This window comes from Scatophagus argus, chromosome 8, assembly GCF_020382885.2.
Source record: "Scatophagus argus isolate fScaArg1 chromosome 8, fScaArg1.pri, whole genome shotgun sequence".
NCBI classification, from domain to species: Eukaryota; Metazoa; Chordata; class Actinopteri; family Scatophagidae; genus Scatophagus; species Scatophagus argus.
The window spans coordinates 19,346,695-19,365,866 of NC_058500.1; the positions used below are offsets into that span (position 1 = coordinate 19,346,695).

General features: G+C 38.7%; 1 protein-coding gene across 7 annotated transcripts; it reads right to left on the reverse strand.

The window, feature by feature from the left end:
* Positions 1–43: 43 nt before the first annotated feature.
* Positions 44–15,204, reverse strand: ttll10 (tubulin tyrosine ligase-like family, member 10). 7 transcript variants are annotated; one of them, XM_046396202.1, is made up of 13 exons: positions 13,966–15,204; positions 12,599–12,752; positions 8,903–9,276; positions 8,488–8,632; positions 8,159–8,277; positions 7,934–8,054; positions 6,602–6,687; positions 5,151–5,337; positions 4,636–4,669; positions 3,130–3,270; positions 1,273–1,389; positions 1,077–1,170; positions 44–881 (listed from the first exon to the last, which is right to left on the reverse strand). In XM_046396202.1, exons 2-13 carry the CDS (start codon positions 12,640–12,642, stop codon positions 277–279), a joined length of 2,067 nt encoding a protein of 688 aa, XP_046252158.1. In that variant the 5' UTR covers positions 12,643–12,752; positions 13,966–15,204; the 3' UTR covers positions 44–276. The 7 variants fall into 7 exon arrangements, with proteins under 7 accessions (XP_046252158.1, XP_046252153.1, XP_046252151.1 ...); XM_046396197.1 differs by having other exon boundaries at positions 1,273–1,386; positions 4,636–4,807; XM_046396195.1 differs by having other exon boundaries at positions 4,636–4,807; positions 13,966–15,201.
* Positions 15,205–19,172: the final 3,968 nt, after the last annotated feature.

The window sequence follows — 19,172 nt, forward strand, 5'->3', positions numbered from 1 at the left end:
AAGTAAGAAGACTGATGGATGTATTTCCCATTTGCCACAGCTGTTGATTTGTGCTTTTATTACAGTAAACAAAAGAATGTTTTTAAATTGAAATCAAAGAACATACTCCGTACAAACTAACAATAAAATGAACCAGTTTATGATCAAGTGTCAAGTGTTCAAGTGAGATTTTTCACATCAAATATTTATGAGCATTTCTCTGAGAGTAAAATAGTACCACATCTTTTTTAGACAACAGATCCCAGCTGTTTGCATATATGCGTCACAGTTCCTCTTTCATATGCCAAGCACTTTACTCAGCTCTTCTTCACCAGGATCCTCTTTTTGTTTGTTCCCACACACAGGAGGTGAGCCACAGACAGAGATCCCGTCTCTCAGCACTGGTGATGACAAAGACATGATGATCCTCGAGTTTTGCTGAGTTATAGAGCACCTGGCATCATCTGCAGCCTTCAAATGATGATGCAAAGTACATTTGTTCGGCTTGAGTTTGACCTGAGGCCTAGGGATCTTATTTGTAACAGTCTGTACTGGCTGAGAGCTTGGATGGAGAGGTGAGATGGTGGTGGAGGTGGTGGGATGGTGGCCTGGCTTCGAACCACCCCTTCCTTCACCACTTGCTGAGATATTCACCAAACTATCAGGGGGTGCAAATGGCATAATTTTTCCCGTCGTCCCTGACTTAAATCTTCTAGGTTCAGTCATTTGGGTCTTTTTTGTGTTTTTCTGGTTACATTCACTGCTTGCATTGCTCTTGCTGCAGGCCAGCACCAAATCGGGAGGATAAACTCCATTATACAGCAGCACAAAGTCCCTCTGACTGGCCAAGGGGAGAATCCTCTGCCTGAGACGACACTTGTTGAAGATCTCCAGAGTTAAATCTAGAGAAGAGTGTGAAGGAGTGATAGCAGATAAAAACAGCACGTTGGGTGGTACATTAACCTAAGTAACACATCCAATAAAGGAAACTATGACTGTACTATGAAGATGTTTATTTTTTCTTTTAGAGCATGACATTGAATTTACTTTTAAAAAAAAAAAAGAAAAAAAAAAAAAGCTTGAAAGCTTGAGCTCACCCAGTGCCTCTACAACAGTCCTGGGTATGACCTCCTTCAGCACTTCACAGTTCGTATGGAGAGCTGGATTACAGTTCATCTCCAACAGCCACACCTGTTAGGAGCAAATGAAGACACAATTGATCCAAAAACATAGACATTAATACACACACTGAACACTGATCGCCACTTGGATATTCAGCAATGTCTCCCACACCTTGAAGTCCTCGTCAATCATGAAGTCACAGCCAATCAAGTCAAAGAAGCCCAGTCGACGATCTAACTTGGATTTGACCGCAAAAAAGCACTGCGTCATGATCTGCTGCATGCGCTTCTGATACATGGAGAGGAAGAACAAAACAACCAGTTCATCACCATACCATTTGCTCTACTACTATCACTGTATAAAGGTGTTACAACAAATATGTCAGCAAAAAAAAAACAGATGGAGCATAATAGATGGAGCGATGCAATGATTCATTTGGAGGCTAACTGGTTACTACAACTAACTGTACTAACTGTTTGCTGTTCAGAGCTGGACAGGTAGTCATTTGGTAGTGGACTGGTAGACCCGTAGTTTAACGACCTAGTTAAGTTTGGTAGCAGTGTTAGTCCAGTAATATAAGTTATAGTTATACTGTGAAGATATTCTGATCAAATTTGTTGTACTGCACTTTTTACCCATAACATGACTCAAGCTCCAAAAAAAAAAACAGCCTAAAACCTACACTTCACATATTACATTTTTTGACAGCGGTATGTGACACAGGTTTAATGTTAAAAATGTGACATCTCACAGCACAGACCAAAATACACAGGTGATTTCACCTCAGTAATCTTCTCTTCCAAAGTTAAGGAGAGGCATTACACAGCAGTGTGATGAATTAAAAAAAGAAAATTTTATTACATTCTTTCTCTAAGACTAAACAGCAGTTCTCAAATGGTCTCCTACACAGACTGATTTCTGCGACACATTGGCATGTTTCTCGTAAAACAAACAGCTGCATTGTGGTTTGTTGTATATATTTCAATGTGTGTCACTACCAGGGTTTGAGGTTTCATTCCAACATGTGCAGCTGATGATAAATATGATTAGAATATGTGCATTGCGCTGTGTTTTGTACTGTAGGGCACCGCAGATAAATAGACTTAACAGCCCTGCAGTTGTATGTCTCTACTAAGCAGTCCAGTAACAATTTACATTCATGTCTGTCCAGACTTAGACATATAGTAAAGACTTATAGTAAAGACTTATAAATAACTAATAATAAACTAATAAAAGGTAACAAGTGTAGATTCTGGCCAAATGGAAGTTATAACTATATTTACATGTCTGATTCCAGTGAATAATTTCCAGTGCGAAAATGCAAATGTTATCTTTACTTAGAGATTATTTTTACAGAGGAGTACAGAGGACTGACAGAGAGCTTCATCACATGGTGTAACAACAATTACCTGAAGCTTAATCAATCAGTAAAACCAATAAGCCTGCAGGTGGACTGCAAATATGGATGTTGCTGGAAAAAAGATACAAAGTCTATATCGTGGCTGCTTCACAATCATGCTTTGCCTGGGAGTACAGATGATCTTTATAATTAGCACAGTTTGAAGATTAGTGTCACCAGTTCAGTATCTAAACTAAATGTGTAATATTGTCACAATCTGCCTTTTTGTTCCTGAGCTATGAGTCCAGTGAGTCCAGTCCACTTGACCTTTGACCTCTTTGATATAAAATATCACCACTTCATCATTTTATCCTAATAGACTTCTGTGTGACATCTTTTCATTATTGAAGTATGAGTTCATGTTTTTCAAATTCGAAGAAATTCCCTCAAGGTGCTGCTGAGATATCACCTTGATGAGAATCAAAGGGACGGATGGACAACCAGAAAACAGAATGAATACTGTGCACACAGCACACGTGATATTTCATTTCAGTAATAACACGATGTATTCTCAGACAGAAGTGAGATCATCCAAGCCTAACCACAATCTCAATTAGCTGCAAGCACCAACAACCACCATTACAATGGTAATTGGTCCCTTAGAGCTGCAACACAGCAGCAGCACTCACTGCAAAGGTGCCCAGCACCCAGTCCCTGGGCAGACCCTTGGCAACCTGAAACCTGTCATTTACGTAGGCGTTGAAGCTCTCCATGGACCACACAGTGTCCTCCTTTAGCTGGCTGTACAGAGGGTTCTTCTTCTGCATATACTGGAGATGGACAGCAGGGGGACAAGAGACACATCAGAGACAGATAATGCCAGCAAACACATCCATTAAACATCTCCGGAAATAATGAAGAATGAAAAAGAAGCAATGTCAAGACAGACTGGATGAAAATACCCCCCCAGTAATATCGTGAAGGTTCATGATTTTGTCCTTTTGAATTTGAGCTAAATAAGTAATAATATTATTACAGGTTTAACCAAAAGTATCAAGATTTAGTATCAAGCTGGTGAATGGTGAATAGGTGACATAGGAAGCACAAACAACAAACAACTTTCAAGCAAAATATTATACGATGCTATGACAAAAATAAAAATTATTCATTGTAGGAAATCAGGTAATCTACATAGAATTAAAAGAATTATACGGAACAGGCAGTGCAGGTGATTATTACGCAGCAACTATGAAGGAGTGTCACAGAAATTGTAGTAAAACTTGTCATTAATTCTGAACAAACAACTTAATATAAGTGTTTTTAAATAGACTATATTGCAAAATAATTTATTATTCAACATTTTAATGGGCAATGAAAAGTGGAAAATTTAGAAGTGAAATATTAAAATGTCAAAACAGATTTAGAAAAACAACATAAAACACTCATTAAGTGCATCTTTTAAAACTAGATTAATGAATTCATACATCACTAATGACATTTAAACTAATTTTGAAAAGGCAGTTTAAAAAGACCAATAAATAACTGGATACACAAGCTAAACTAAGAATACAGACTATTAGCATTTCCATTTCCTTGCTGTCTTTATTTTTCCCATTAGCTATTCGATTTGCTTATTTGCTTTCCTTTTAGTCTCTCCTTTTAGCCTTTCTGTGACACTTATCAGTAAAAACAAACTTATTAATGTCTATTTTTATTATGCAATTAGTCATTAATTCAAGAGAAGCTTTATCACTATTTCCATGACGTGTATGGTCCTCCATAAACTGCAAGGAAGTTAGGAATGTTTGCCTGGTCAGTAATACGGTAGTATAGCAAGTTCTTGTCTGGTTTGTTGCTGTAAATGTCAATGACTTACTGTGACAGGAAATCAAAACCACACATTGAGCAAGTGCAATTATCAGCATGAGTCATTTCCTAATCTACTTTAATAGATTTAAGAGTATCATGGAGATGATTTACAAATAGAGACTCAATCTAACATTGCCATAGTTCAAGAACTCCCAGTTCTTGGTTTAAAGGATAGGCTCCATTTTCAAGAAACCAGGAAACCCACATGTACATACCTGACTATTATTTTAACACAACAGAGTTGAAAAATTGAACTTATCCTTTAAAATCTGTCCTGCCAGTTAATCTTGGCTATCTTCCTAAGACTGTACAGTATTAAGGTGTACCTGATTGGTCAGGTGGGCAGAGAGGTTGTTGGAGCTGGGGTCGTAGAGGTCACAGGTTAGTCGCACATACCCATGGCTAAAGAAGACCATGTAAGGTGCAGTGCAGGCAATCAGAAGGTACGAGCGCACATCAAACTTTTTCCCCTTCAGGAGCAGCGGACTCTGGATATAACTGAGCACACAGTGTAAGTTTGCTTTCAAGGCTATTGCAACTGCCTCACTAACGTTTCTATGGAAAGTGTTATTTTCCAATGAGAAGATTGCAAATTACAAAACATATATATACATAATTGTATTCTGCAAATATTTGCAGTCTCAGGTGGCCCAATCTTTTCTACTGTATTCACTCTTATGATTTAACATTGTGGTGAAAACCTCTCAATTGCAATTTTGGAGATTTGTTAATTTAGCAAACATACTGAAAATGTCAAACTAAAGTAACCTTTTGGGGCAGGCACGATGAGTATGACATGACCTGAATTGAAATAACCCTATCATTGTGTATGTTCACCCACTGTTGGACAATGCGAGCCTGAGGCTGGCGGTGATGCATCTTCCTCCTGGCCTGGCTGTCCTCCATGTGCTGCAGCTTCAGTCTGAAGGCGACTACATCATCCTGACTCTTCAGCAGAAAGATCCCTCTGCCCTGGTTCAGACCCGTGGGCTTACAGATCCACATTTGATTCTCATTGTTGCTCACAGCTGGCGACAGTCATAAGTCATCAGGTAAATCAACAAACTTCTGTCATATGACTAAGCAATACTCTATTCTATTCTGTTCTATTATTGTTTAGTCTTGCAGTATGTTAAGATAACTTTTACTGTTCTATTGTCTTTATTCTACAAATGAGAATTAGTACAAGAATGAAATACTCAAGTATTTAAATCTAAAAAGGATTTTAAAACCATGTCCTCTAAAAAGTCTCACAAGGCAATTCTTCACGTTTGTGATGTGTGTAAACTACCATTATACGGTAGTGGAAAGTTGTGTGATGCACCGTTATGAAATAAATGACCAAACAGTTAAAATTTGTTTCACCTCGACAAGCTACAAGATTAAAACGCTGCTTACATGTTGACACATCAGTATAATCTGATGGGAGCAATTCCATTGTCCAATGAGGACTTTTACTTTAGTGCCTAATATTTCTGTAACTGAATATTCTTACGGTGAGGTATTGCAACTTTTTCCAAGTCTCTGACATTATGTGACACTACAACCATCAGTAAAAGTAATAGATACCCGAAATCTGAATGTACATCAGACTAAGATATTGATTGTTTACTATGTGGAGAAGAGTGAACGAGTGAGAGATTTCAGATACGGCATCAGATTGTTTTATTCTCCTGTGTTCCGTTTTCTACATTTCTTATGTTCTTTTCTACACAATCAGAGCTCTAAAGCAGCTGTCTGTGTCTCTCTCCTGTTTACTTAGTGATAACCGTGTTTGTCAGAACCTGTACATCACTTATCATAATGCCAAGTGTTTCTATTAGTACAAACAATACAGGAAACAGTGGATCGTTTCAGTGTTTAAAACTGAAGGAAAAATGTTTTTCATATTCAGTATTAAATGTGCTCAGTGCTGCAGCAGCTCTACATCCAGATCCCATGGAGTGTTTCTCCCTGTGTTTGTGTCTCAGCCCTGCCCTCTGCTGACTCATCTCTATGGCAACAACATGTTCCCCTGGTGATTTTATCAGGGCCTTATGGGAGGTGAAGTGCATTATTTTCCAACGCCCTCGACCTCTTAATTAAACTATCACCAAGGCAACTGTTGTCTTAACACTGGCAAGCACAAACTAATCTGCTTCTTTACATTGTTGGATGTATGACAGGTCAAGTTTGATTTATGCTATTTTAAAGTGGAACCCTCTAACCAAACAGAAATCCAGTTGACCCAGTGCTGGGTTGTTGTTACAAGATGATTTCTAAAGTGTAGGTGAGATGACTGGTGCATTTTACCCTCCTGCTGGGCAAAGAAAGCCTCCCTCTCTGTCTTCACATCCATGCGGAAGGTAGTGGGAATGAACTCATCCATTTTCAGACTCCTGTGATGAACAGTAGAAGGCAGAAGGCCAAATCAATGGCTGTGTGTCCTCAGCAAGGCAGGATTTAAAAAGTGTGAAAACCAAAGCTGCCTGAGAAAATTAAGTGCATTTTATTTTTCAGTTGCAAAATCATCAGCAAGACCATACCTGTGTAGAGTACTTTTTTAAACATGCTGTAGTGTACCTACCAGACAGCCATGTGTTCCTATGAACGCATTTCAGTTTGATGATCCATTACAGTGACGATCATGGTTGTTTTTAATGTTTGTTTTCAACAGTTATGTTGTCATTTAGTGGTAAGACATTCATGCTGCAGGTGGCACAGTGGTGCAGTGATTGCTGCCTCACAGCAAGAGGATCGCAGGTTCAAATCCTGGAGTTTGCGGAGTTTGCATGTTCTCCCTGTGTTTGTGTGGGTTTTCTCCAGGTACCCTGACTTCCTCCCACAGTCCCAAAAACATGCACATTAGCTTACCCAGCTACTCTACATTGCCCCTAGGTGTGAGTGTGTGCATGTGTGTTTGTCTGACAAAAACAACCCTGATTGATAAGCGGTATAGAAGATGGATGGACTGACTCAAGATTTTACATCTCTGAAAATTAATTTTTCCAAAAGAATGGAAACTAGTAGCCATCTGAAATGTAGGAAAAACACATTCAGATTGAAGACATTAATAATTTGCATTGTAACTCCAAGAGTTATTTTCATCTTTAGATGAAGATTAATTTAAGTGATCATATGTAGTTCAAAATTAATAGTTAAATAGTTCAAAACAGATATATTGTCATATTCAGATTTCATCAAAATTTTACAGTTATTTCAATAACTGGGAACTATTTAATGAGAAACATTTCATGTTTAAGGAATCACATTGTAAAACATTTTGTTCATTTAGTTGCACTATTATTAATTAAGCACCACTGTAGTTTACATAATTGAACACATAATGTTGGCCACCAAGCCTGTGTGATTCACATGGGAGGTCTGATTTATGATGATTATGACTGGCCATGTTCATCAAATAATACCACAGGCTGATGGGTCTTTTAATCAGTATTTGCAGAGCTGCACCTGTATTGAACCTGCATGGTGGTACCAGATGGTTACTAGGATATTTGTGACACAACTATAAATGGTGAAAAGGAAACAGACTGTTATATCTGTCAGGCATTTAATACACACAACCTGTCTGGATAACAAATGACCAGCAGACAAAGACAGCAGAAAGAGAGCTGTCCACTTCACCTCAGGCCTTGACCATGGCTGACTTTGCTGCTGACGCGCTCGTATTCCCGTAGGCTGCTGAGGAGGCCAATCTTAGTGGTGAGGACCATATTGTTAGGAATCTGGTACACCAACTGTTCTCCTACACATGAAAATGTCAAGTTTAAACATCACCAGTTATATTTCTGAGATATAAATGTGCAATTTTGGTACTGATGATTAAGATTAATATAGTAATGACTGAACCTTCTCTGAAGTTACAGTAGTTGGCTGCTGATTTGGTCTCACACCACTTGAGTTTGAAATCCTCTCTGTTTTTGTTGTAAATCCTCTTCCATCCCTTGCTCTCACAGTAACTCCTCACTCTAAAAGAACATTTGCAGAGAAAATCAGTCACACTTCTGCTTTAATCATGCAACAATCCAGAGGTCAAGGGTCAGGACTAAGCTAGAAAATACAAAATATACAGCGAGTGGATAATGTTTTTTGCTAAGATGAATTTTAAAAATAAATAAAGTTTTAATTAGAAACTCAATAGCATCACTGATCCATAGTTTCATGTTTTATTTATTTACATTTCAGCCCCATTGAATCCTCCAAAGAAGTAGAAAGGCCCAGGCCCCCGGGGCTCCTCTGCCTGCCGCTCCTTCCCCCTGTCAGTGTGGGTCGACAATCCCCTGGGGATGGACCTCCGGAGGTATCGCTCCCCCAGACAGGCACCTGATACACATGCAAACACACAGAAATTATGCATGCACACAGTCACTTACATATTCACAAACACAGCTCCTTTACTACGCACATGTAAATTGTGTTGATGCACTTTAATGGGTGTCCAGTGAAAAATATCAGAACCACTAAAGAATGATTTTGAAGGTGAATTGTCTTTTTATTTTACAGTACTGAAATGTGCTGTATTGTATTTTGTAATGTTGCAATAAGAACAAGAAATGATGTCACATTTAACATCTCACTTTTCCCTCCACACACCTGACCGTCTTCCCTGGCTTTCCTGGTTGACAGTCATGTGGGAAAACTCTCTCTTTTCCTGAGTTTGCATCTTCTCCCTCTCGACCTGCTCCAGTTCACATTGTGATGTCACTGCATGCATGCCACTATGGGTAGGTGATGAAGGCCATTTTCCTCCAGACTCCTCCTCCTGCCTCTGGCTTACTGCAGGGTGGTTATCCCTGTAGGGAACCTCCACTTCCTCTTTTTCCGCTATTTCCTCTTGTTGCTTCTTCAGTCGAGTCTCCTTTGCGTGGCCCTGACTGCATGGCTCCACCCAGCAATCAGATGACATGATCTTGTGCCAGTGGCAGGTGATGGCTAAAAATGTGCCAGACTGGGAAGACAGGTGGACCCTGTAATAAAACATTGTGACCAGGACTTGACACAAGCATATAAGATTAAGGCTATATCAGTGTGTTGTACATCAGTCCACCACTTTTGTTCAGACTGAAATATGTCAACAGTTCTTGAATGAGTCATGAAATTTCTTACAGGGAATTGTAAGCTACTGGTCACATGTTATTTATACCCTTCTAATGACAAAGCTTATGAATAGCAGATGTGGCTAGATAGATATTTTGATAGCTGGAATGCACATTAATTGGTGTAATTCATGGTATTCAGAGGGTGATCTGGTGATTCCTAATGATTGATGACACCCTGAGCTTTTGTTCAGGGCATGAACAAAAGTTCAGTTTAAACTGATGATGAATTGATTGTGTTAGTCAAATGTAAAAACCTTCATAGTTCCATTATAATTAAATGACCTCATTAACTTTCCTCATGGGCCAGCATCAGAATGAATGTTGCATGCTCAGGTTCATTACTGACAAAAGTCTTAAAGTAGTTCAACACGGACTCCCTAGTTTATTTGTTTTTTCTCCCTGCACCTCTAGGGGATGCTAGCTCCTGAGAGCTGCTTCAGACTTTAAGCCCTGTCTGTGTAGGTAAAATTTCATATAACATTTGGCAAGCAAGAACTGAAAAAGAAGACTCATGAAGTGGATGTGTTTTACTATCTATTTTGCATTAGAAGACAAGCTGAACTATGACCTTGCTGTAGCTATATTTAGAAGCAAAGGGTTTTACCTGCAACTCCAAGTTACACACATGGACAGGCAGTCTCCACAGAAACCTACTCAGCCTATTCCTCTGCCATGTGCACTCAGCCTTGTAGTCCAACTGCGGGGCCCATACAAACCCTCAGACTGAAGCACAGACTCCACAGAGGCGAAATCACATGGTCTGTCAGCAGTTACGCTGTTTAGAAGCAGCAACAGTCTGTCACACTGCAAGTAAGAAAACCTACTAGGCCAGTGTAAACAATCACCAGTTACTCGGGTAATGGGACCCTTAGCAACAGTTGCCTCTTGTAGTTTGAATCTTACAACAACTGCAGCTCAAGACAAACTGACATCTCAAGATTATGTATCCCACACCCACCCCACCTCTAAGTTTAACATCATTCAATATTAATCGCCTGTAAGCCTCTGTTGTGTGAACCCTATGGTAACATAAGAGCAGAGTGTCAGTCAAAATGGATTTGGCAGTTTTCCCTGGTATTGTGTCCTGAAAAAGTATCCACAAAAGGTAAAATAATAATTTCTACTGGCCTGGTGACTTTTTTTACTGTGGCATAATAAAAGTGAAAAAATTGTAAAGGGGAAGTTTGAGATTCTGTGACAATAGCACAGGGGTTATTATAGCACAAAACATTAAAATGCATCCACCTTCAGAATTTGGATACAAAATAACTTGAGCAGTAACATAATCTAAATCCAAAAGAAATTACTATACTGTGAACATGATTTCATTCAGCTGAATCACTCTTGGAGTAAATATTTTTATGGCAGACAATATCATAAATCATATTGTCTCGTGCCAAATCCAGTGTTAGGCACACAGTTGAGCAACATAGCATTTGTCTGCTTGCATGGCAAATCCACTTATCACTTTTCTGTCTCAGTGATTTGACTCAGGAGGAAACACCCAGACACAGCCACAGTTGGCAATTAAGCATAATCTCCTCCCTTCCTCCCAACAGTCTGATAATTGACAGGGGTGGGTGCCTCTTAGACGCAGCATCCATGCAACCATATAATTACACATACAGTAGGGTAACCAGGAGTGACACATACACCTAACACCAATGGAGTTTAAGTGTGCATTCATACCTGGCAGGATGTATTTAGAGAATTCAGAGCAGGTCATTTGAACTCTGTGTCATGACAGATGCAAACTTAACTGAGTGACTAATGGGTTTATGGATATAACAATAGACTGATGATGACACTCACTGAGCAGAATGATATAATATATGTATGTATATATACAGTATATATATATATATATATATATACAATAGAAGCTACCAACTTTTCTGTAGGTGTCACCACACCTTGTAGTATGCGTTAGACATTTAGCGCTTGACTACATTTACAAGGATTAAGCAACAGTCACCAAACAGTCTTGTCAGTTCAGACATTTACACACATTTAGCTGTAAATGTTCTATTTAGGCATCTCAGTGGAGAATGGCAGCGATAAGAGAGCTGCTTGGCAAGTCCAGCCACAGCTCCTCGGTTATTAAAGGCCTACTATATTCCTGTTTAACAGAGCTTTGTGTGGAGCCGGTGTCAGCCACACCTTGATAAAGAGCCGCCATCTGATAGACACACTGTGCAAAGTGCTGTGTAGGTGGACAAAGAGAACAGGCTTGTTTTACAGCCCTGTCAACCTCGTGGTTCACCATCTGCCAAGAGGCTGTGTGTGCGTGTGTGTTTGTGTGTGTGCTTATATATACGAGAATACATGTGTGGCTATCTGTACATTCAGGTTTTTTTGGTATTACATATTTGAGGATTAAAATATTAATGATCTCCATCTGTCAGGGGAACAGAGTGTGGGTCAAATTGTGACCCTTTTGTTCACATTTTCCCCTTTTTTATGTATATGAAGTTTGAGTTTCTGCCAGTGGTGCTTTTCATGATGTCAGTTCATCCATGTCTGCTAACAAACCACACACATTAAACAGGCTGCCTTACTACATCACATTCTGGAGAAAATGTGTAAGAGTCAAAAGCAGGTGTTGCAATCTATCAGTTTATATATATTCAGGTAAATGAAAATGAAATGCACACAAATGAATATCATTAGATGACTGAGGTGGTGACACCATAATGTGTATCAGTCTTTGGAATCTCGCCCATTCCCATGTCATCCCAACTGCCTCCTGTACCAGGAAGTGCTCAGCAATTACAGGGATGCAGCCTGCAGCAATGGTGTCCCTCCACAACCCATTATTTGGAAGGATTCTCCTTGTCAAGGTGTTATAGTGGAAGGAATGGAGTTAAATTACGATGTAAAGAAAGACTTGTCTCAATAGGGTCTCTTTCTCGCCCTCTATTCATGATTCCCTTACAGAATTACACCAGCAAAGGAGAGGGGTCTGTTGTAGTGGGGGCTACATTTTGTTCCCAAGGTTTGTATTCACTCATTCCCACTGATGACTAATGCAAGATGGAGACATCAAATTTCACCAAGAATGGCTTGAACATGGAAAATATACATGCCATGTGCCAAAATTTGTCCTCAGATGAACAGTTGTTTTGGGACAGATGTGTGAAAAATAAATAAAAAATCATCAAATACACGCATTTGTGCTGATTCAACTTACCAGTGTATGAGTGTTGTTGAGGGTTTGGTTTTTGGCATTGACATTTTCCTCCTGGATTTTTTGACGATCCACCAGCCCACCGGTGCGGCAGCCCACTGGGATTAGTCCCTGTATGACAAATGACCAGTACACCAGTGCTGATAATAGACTTCAGCTAGAACATGACAGAAAAGGGATAATTGGTGGACAAAGAGATGCTCAAGGTTTACAAGTCTTTAAAATACATCCTCTCAAAAGAAAGTATTTTAATGCAACAAGTGCTGGAGCTCCTTTGCTGGTCAGTGCTTCAGAGATCAATATCACTGACACAGTACAGCAGGTACTCAAACTAACATGACTACTGCTCTGGAAGAATATTTATGCCTATTATATATTATTATTGGGACATAAACACCAAATCGTGTTTTTCAGCTCCTCAAATTACCATACATATATCTATACAACATGAAAATCACAATAATTGATCCAAATGCATTATTTTTCTGTATTACTATCAATCAGCTGCAGGCATTAATATTTATTTGCTTTAGTCATTGAGTGTGGTTGAGTTTCTGAGGTGAGGTGAGTCCATTTAGCAACAGTGGAAATTTATCAGCAGTTGTGAAGAAATGACAGTCAACAGCAAAGAGGCCTGTTCAAAATGAGACCAGGAGTATATTAAAAATACACTGGCAATGTGCTAACGCCTCAGATGTTTCTGGGTTTGTTTGTGTACATTAGCAAAGCTTCAGTGTCTCAGCCTGTCAGTCTTCTTGTCTAATACCAAAACAAAATTAACACACTGTCTGTCTGGCAGAAAGCTCAAGTCAAAATTACATTTGATGGGACATGCCTAATCAAGTGGTTGTTTTCCTGTTAGATTTCCCCCATTGCTATCAGTCAAAGCTAAAGTAGAGAAACTATTAGCTTAAGTAGCTGCCTGTTAAAGTTTTGCTTTGGTAAATTTGAATCCAGATCCTTTCTCTTTGATCTGTGCTACACAAAGAATAAAAAATTAAAACTTACCAACAGCCAACAGTTATTACTCTTTCAGTGGTTCAGAAAGGACAGTCAAAAATGTTCTGCTGACTAACTAGCTACAACTAAACAAGCTAGCACTAGAATTGGTAAAAAGCAAAGCATCACATTACACTGGTCATGAAAATTTATGAAGAACATAATATACATATAAATTACATTTATAAATTCATAGCATAGATTTAAGGCATTTTGCCAGAGTTAAGCCACATATAAACAACAGTCTACCACAGTGGAAATGTAGCAAACAGGCTAAGGCTGCTAAGGCCAAGCTTGTATCTGACAGTGCAACTACAAACATTTCCTGTATGAACACCAGACCCCATGGAAATACTGCATAATTCACTTACAATATTGGCCTGGCAGAAGGTGTGTGTAGATTTTCTTTTAAAAAAAAATTAACCAAAGGAAATCCGTTTTAACCCAGCTGGTGACTACTACTATGATGACGTAAGACTGTAGGCTTATTTGCTGTGGTAATGGCTGGTTAAATTAATTAGTGTTTCTGTTAACAGTTGCTAGGCAGCCTAAATTGCCACTGGGCTTTTTCTCAAAGCCAAAAATGTTAACCACTGAATTGTGCAATATGAACTTGTTTACTGGGACAGTATTGTACAAATATAATGCAGTGTTGGTTAAAGGTTCTCCTACCTTTGTCCTTCACCAAGGCACTGCCCTGTGGCATTACTACTGCAATCGACCCACTAGTCATAAATTGGAAGAACACAGAAAATGCAGTGGAAATTTTCTTTTTTTTTAAAAAATCTCTAAATCTGATAATGCTTCTATCCTTACCTATAATCACTTCCACTCCTCCATGCCTGACCTGAATGTGTGACAGCACCTCGCTTTTATTGTCAGCACATTTCTGGGTCACAGCCATTTAGTGTGCTCCTGTTCCAGCCCAGTGACAAGCCCAGATAAGTGAATCGGACCTCCTCATCCACAGCCAGCAGTAGTGCAGGAATCTGGTCTGACTGCACCAAGCATGCACAGACCAGCGCAGGAATCCTCTACAGGCTCTCTGCCAGTCAGGAATGTGATTCAGTGGTGTGACATCGCCAAGGGGGAAGGAGAAGTAACTAATTACAGTTACCTCCTGTTACTGTGCAGTAGAGTTTTCGAAGTGGTTATTCTGAATTTCATGGATGCCTGTTTTGACGTCAGTGGCTCTTTGGTGCAATGTTAAATCACGTACATCACAAAGTAAGCCAACCGAGACACAAGAGGGTGAGGAACCACTTTTTGGCAGTATACAAAGATCATTTAAGGAAGGTTATATATTTTCTAGTAAGGCAGTTTAAACAGTGGCAGAATGAAACTATGCACATTTACTCAAATACTTCAATCACAAAATTGAAGTAACCGTAACTGAAGTAACTGCCCTTTTCCTTGAATATTCATGATACTTATAATCCAGAGAAATATTATTCTCAAATATTGCTCAACTACAATTATCTGACAGCTGTAGCTGCTAGTTACTTTACAAATATCCCATGCTTTGTGACACAGAACAAAATGAAGAACATGATTCATTGTGAATAATAATAAATAAATAAATAAATAAACTTTCCAACAGTATATAAAAATTGAGTCATTTAATTGACTATTTCTATTTACTTTCTCTTTTTTTTTTTTTTTTTTGCTCTCCCTGGCTTAAAGGTTTGAGTCAGACACAACAAGGCATTTGAAGACATCACTTTGAGCTCTGTTCAATTACTGAATTATTACTATTATGTAGAATAAATTGATTGATCAAGGAGATATACACACATTATAATCTAATAATATAATACATACATACATCCATTTTCCAGTGCCTTTCCCAGCTGACTACGGGCGAGAGGTGGGGTTCACCCTGGACTGGTTGCCAGTCAATCGCAAGGCTGACACACAAAGACAGACAACCATACACTAACATCTAAGAGCAATCCATCATGTCGCCCCTAATATAATACATATATAAAAGTATATATCTTTCTTATATTGTTAGATAAATTGAATACACTCACATGGGTATTTTTTCTGCATTGGATATTTTTAGTTTGGATATTTAGTTTGGTACATTTTCCTTATAATATGCACATACTTTTATTTAGAAATTTTTTTTGCTTGTAACAAGTATTTCTGCAGTGTAGTACTTTGAGTTAGTCCAGTAAATCTGAATATTTGAATCTGAATAATCCTCCTGCCTGTCTAAAGTCAGATTTTTCATGATAAAACAATATTTGCAGTGACATTTTTAGTGGATGAGATGGAAACATTTACATGATCTGCAGTCAGGATTTATCAACTGCCGTTTGCGAACACACCATTCAAGTGTGCAGTAAGTGAGAAAGACTGATTGTTGATTGTTTAGTCTCATTCCCAGGTTGTCAAATTACAATCTTTTGTGTTAGTTGATTGTAGAGTTTCAGTAGGACATGAGAATCAGACTCAACAATCATTTATCTTTCTCCAGAATCATTGACGCGCATAAACGTCCTGAACACAACAAAATATGTAGAAAATAAAAAATATAGGCCAAGGGCAAAAGTTCTCTGTGGCTATAGATACAGTAGTTATTGTATCCTTTCAGTAAAACGAGACATATGGTTAGCTATATATGTTCGTGACACTACTGAATAATGCATACATTTCAGAAATGTACTTACATATTATGTATATATGCTGCAATTTATCATTTCAACACAGACACTATGTTAGGACATTATGGAGACCTACAAACAAAATTATTTGGTAAAATTGTGTTTTTCTATTTTGCAGTTTATCATAAATTGATTTAGTTTCATTTGACCACAGTCTGTGAAAAGTGACTCTGCTGTAAATCCTAGCCACAGTTTAATGATAAATAGGGTTTTGCCCTCTTCTCAGGATTTGACTCGTTATTTGTATGAGCTGTTTATTATTTGTTTGAAGCCATGTTTAATCACCCCTCAGTCACAGAGTTCATGATGATTTAAAAACCACAGTATAATAGGAAGGAGAAAATAGATTTCTCCAACTACATGTTGAACATTTAATGAATTTTTTTCAGTTTTTCTTATGTCCTCTTTTCTTCACACAATGTAGGCAACAATATGTAAGTTTCAAGGTGTACTGTTAGTTTTGCTCATTTTGTTAACTGGTAAATTGCAAGAAAGCATAAAATAAGCTAACAGTGCTAAACTAACTTTCCATCCATCCATTTTCTATACAGCTATCTGCCAAGGTACACCCTAGACTGGTCGCCAGTCAATCACAGGGCTGACACACAAAGACAAACAGCCACACACGCACACCTAGGGGCAATGTAGAGTAGCCAGTTAACCTAATGTGCATGTTTTTGGTATTGTGGGAGGAAGTCGGAGAACCCGGAGAAAACCCACATAAGCACAGGAAGAACATGCGACTCCGCACAGAAAGGTCCAGACCAAGATTCAAACCTGGAGCTCTCTTGCTATGAGGTGACAGTGCTAACCACTGCACCACCATGCCGTACATAACTAACTTTCATATGTACAAAAGTATGTACTAAAGTATGTACAGATTGCTGGAAAATGCTGAACATATTTTTAAAATAATAATATTAATAATAATAATTTAATAAAAAATTAAATAAAATGAACACATTAAAAAATGTGAATGTATAGGATATTGCCCTAAAGGATGCGGTATTTGTGGGACTGACAAACTCTTTCTTTTTCTCTGCAAAGAAGCATGAAAGTGAGCCTCCTCAGCAAAGAGATCAATGAGGCCTGTGGTCTGTTATGTTAAACAGCTAAATGGTTTGTGTGTTTGTATTCAAACTGATAAAATCAGAGCTGCATTTAATCAGTCAACTGAACCTCTGAGCTAACAGGCCTAATTAAACACCACAGCCACACTATAGGCTCTATGTGTCTGTGTATGTTGCTCTGAAAGGCAGAGAGGGTGAAAGTACATTGCTTAAATACAAAAAACCTTTCCCTGTAAGGCTGCATTGTAATCTGTGACCATATAGAAGTAGGAGACTAGTGTATGGATTTCAGGATGCAAAAGCAGACTACTGTAAGTCGCCTAGGACCCGGCAGTGAAAACATGTCTTGTGCTTCTCAGTTTATCAAGTTAGCCTACTGTGTGCTGCCATGGACTGGGACACAATGAGGGCTTGGCTGATGGGGGGACCTCATTGGTAAATTGAGGTATTTAAAAAGAAGCTCTGTTCAGTGGTAACCTGATCCACACCTGACTGGGGCTCGACATTCCATTCTGACCGAGGGAAGAGTTTACAATGACACTGAGAAACTGCAGCAAAGGGCCAGCGCACAGGAGATCAGAATAAATTGCTTAAAAAATGTGTTTAGCGAGACGAAAATGAACATGAGAGGCATTTCAATTTTTATCCCATTTTATTTAATCTTTTCTTGTACCTTTCATAACACTGTATCACAGTTAATGCATTTAACATTATGTACAGAGTGTGTCACAGATAACCAAGTCTCAAAAAGCACATTGTTCCACTGTACCTGGAGAAAAGCCAAGTGCACAAGGAATTCACTTATTGCGGTAAGAGGAAGACAGCAGATCTTCCAACAAATTCAAGTCATAGCATTTTCTATAATACATTTTTTTACTTGGCATTCACATTAACATTCCTGCCAGACATTAATTTACAGCAAAAGCATGTTGTAAATAGTGTCGTGTTCCTCTGGACTGCTGCTCAAAAGAGAAACTCTGACTCAAGTCACGTGGAAGAAACCTCAACAAATCAATCAGTCTTCCAGTGCGAGGATCATAGTTCCATAGTCATCATCATTCAGCGCCATCTGCTACTATAATAAATATGTTGATGTGCTTCCCTGGACTGCCCTTTGTCAATACACTGCACATCAGATGCACGAGAACGAGATAGGGGGAAGTTAAGAGAGCAGAAGGTAATGCCATTTAATGGACGGCATTACCAGACAGTATTAGACACCAATAATTACATCTAACCATGTCTGGTAAGACGCCTATCAACAGGCTGGAAGGATGACGTCTGAGCTTTCACCTGTACAAAGAGGAAGAAGAGAGCTGGAGGAAAAACAGAACAGTGTAGCAGAAACAGGTTGAAATGAGCAGTTCCTCTTTTGTTGCATGAACTATATATAGGAAACTCTGTGCCCTGATTCATTTGTATATTTAAATTGGCCAAGCATGCAGAGAGAGCTTTAAGTAAACAGGCCAAGGAAAGAAAAAATGTAAGCCTGGTAAACTATTTCCCTTCTTTCCACATTATTAGTACACAAATATGTCACACCAACACAAAGAAAGAGGACAACTGGAGGGGAAAAAAAAGCAATTTCATGTTTTTGTGGCTTGGATAATGGAGCTGGGTGGGCAAATAAAGGTGCGGCTCAATATTTGCGGGGTAATTCTCCCTCCTTAAACAAACACTAGGTTTCTGCTAGCTCCATGTCTATTATTTGCCTTTGTTTCTCATATCTGTTTGAAGGCTTTACCCATTAAATCCACATTTTAGTCCAGGCATTGATGAAAATTGTTCAGTGTCTTCAGTGTAATACTGAATCCACAGCTTCAAGTCAAAAAGTCAAAG

Excerpts from the sequence above, each read along its gene's own strand:
- ttll10 (XM_046396195.1), bottom strand. The coding sequence starts at position 12,642 with ATGTCAATGCCAAAAACCAAACCCTCAACAACACTCATACACTG. Across the intron at positions 4,808-5,150 it reads CAGGCTCGCATTGTCCAACA|TTATATCCAGAGTCCGCTGC; the intron begins GTGGGTGAACAT and ends CTGTGTGCTCAG. Across the intron at positions 882-1,076 it reads GACTGTTGTAGAGGCACTGG|ATTTAACTCTGGAGATCTTC; the intron begins GTGAGCTCAAGC and ends ACTCTTCTCTAG.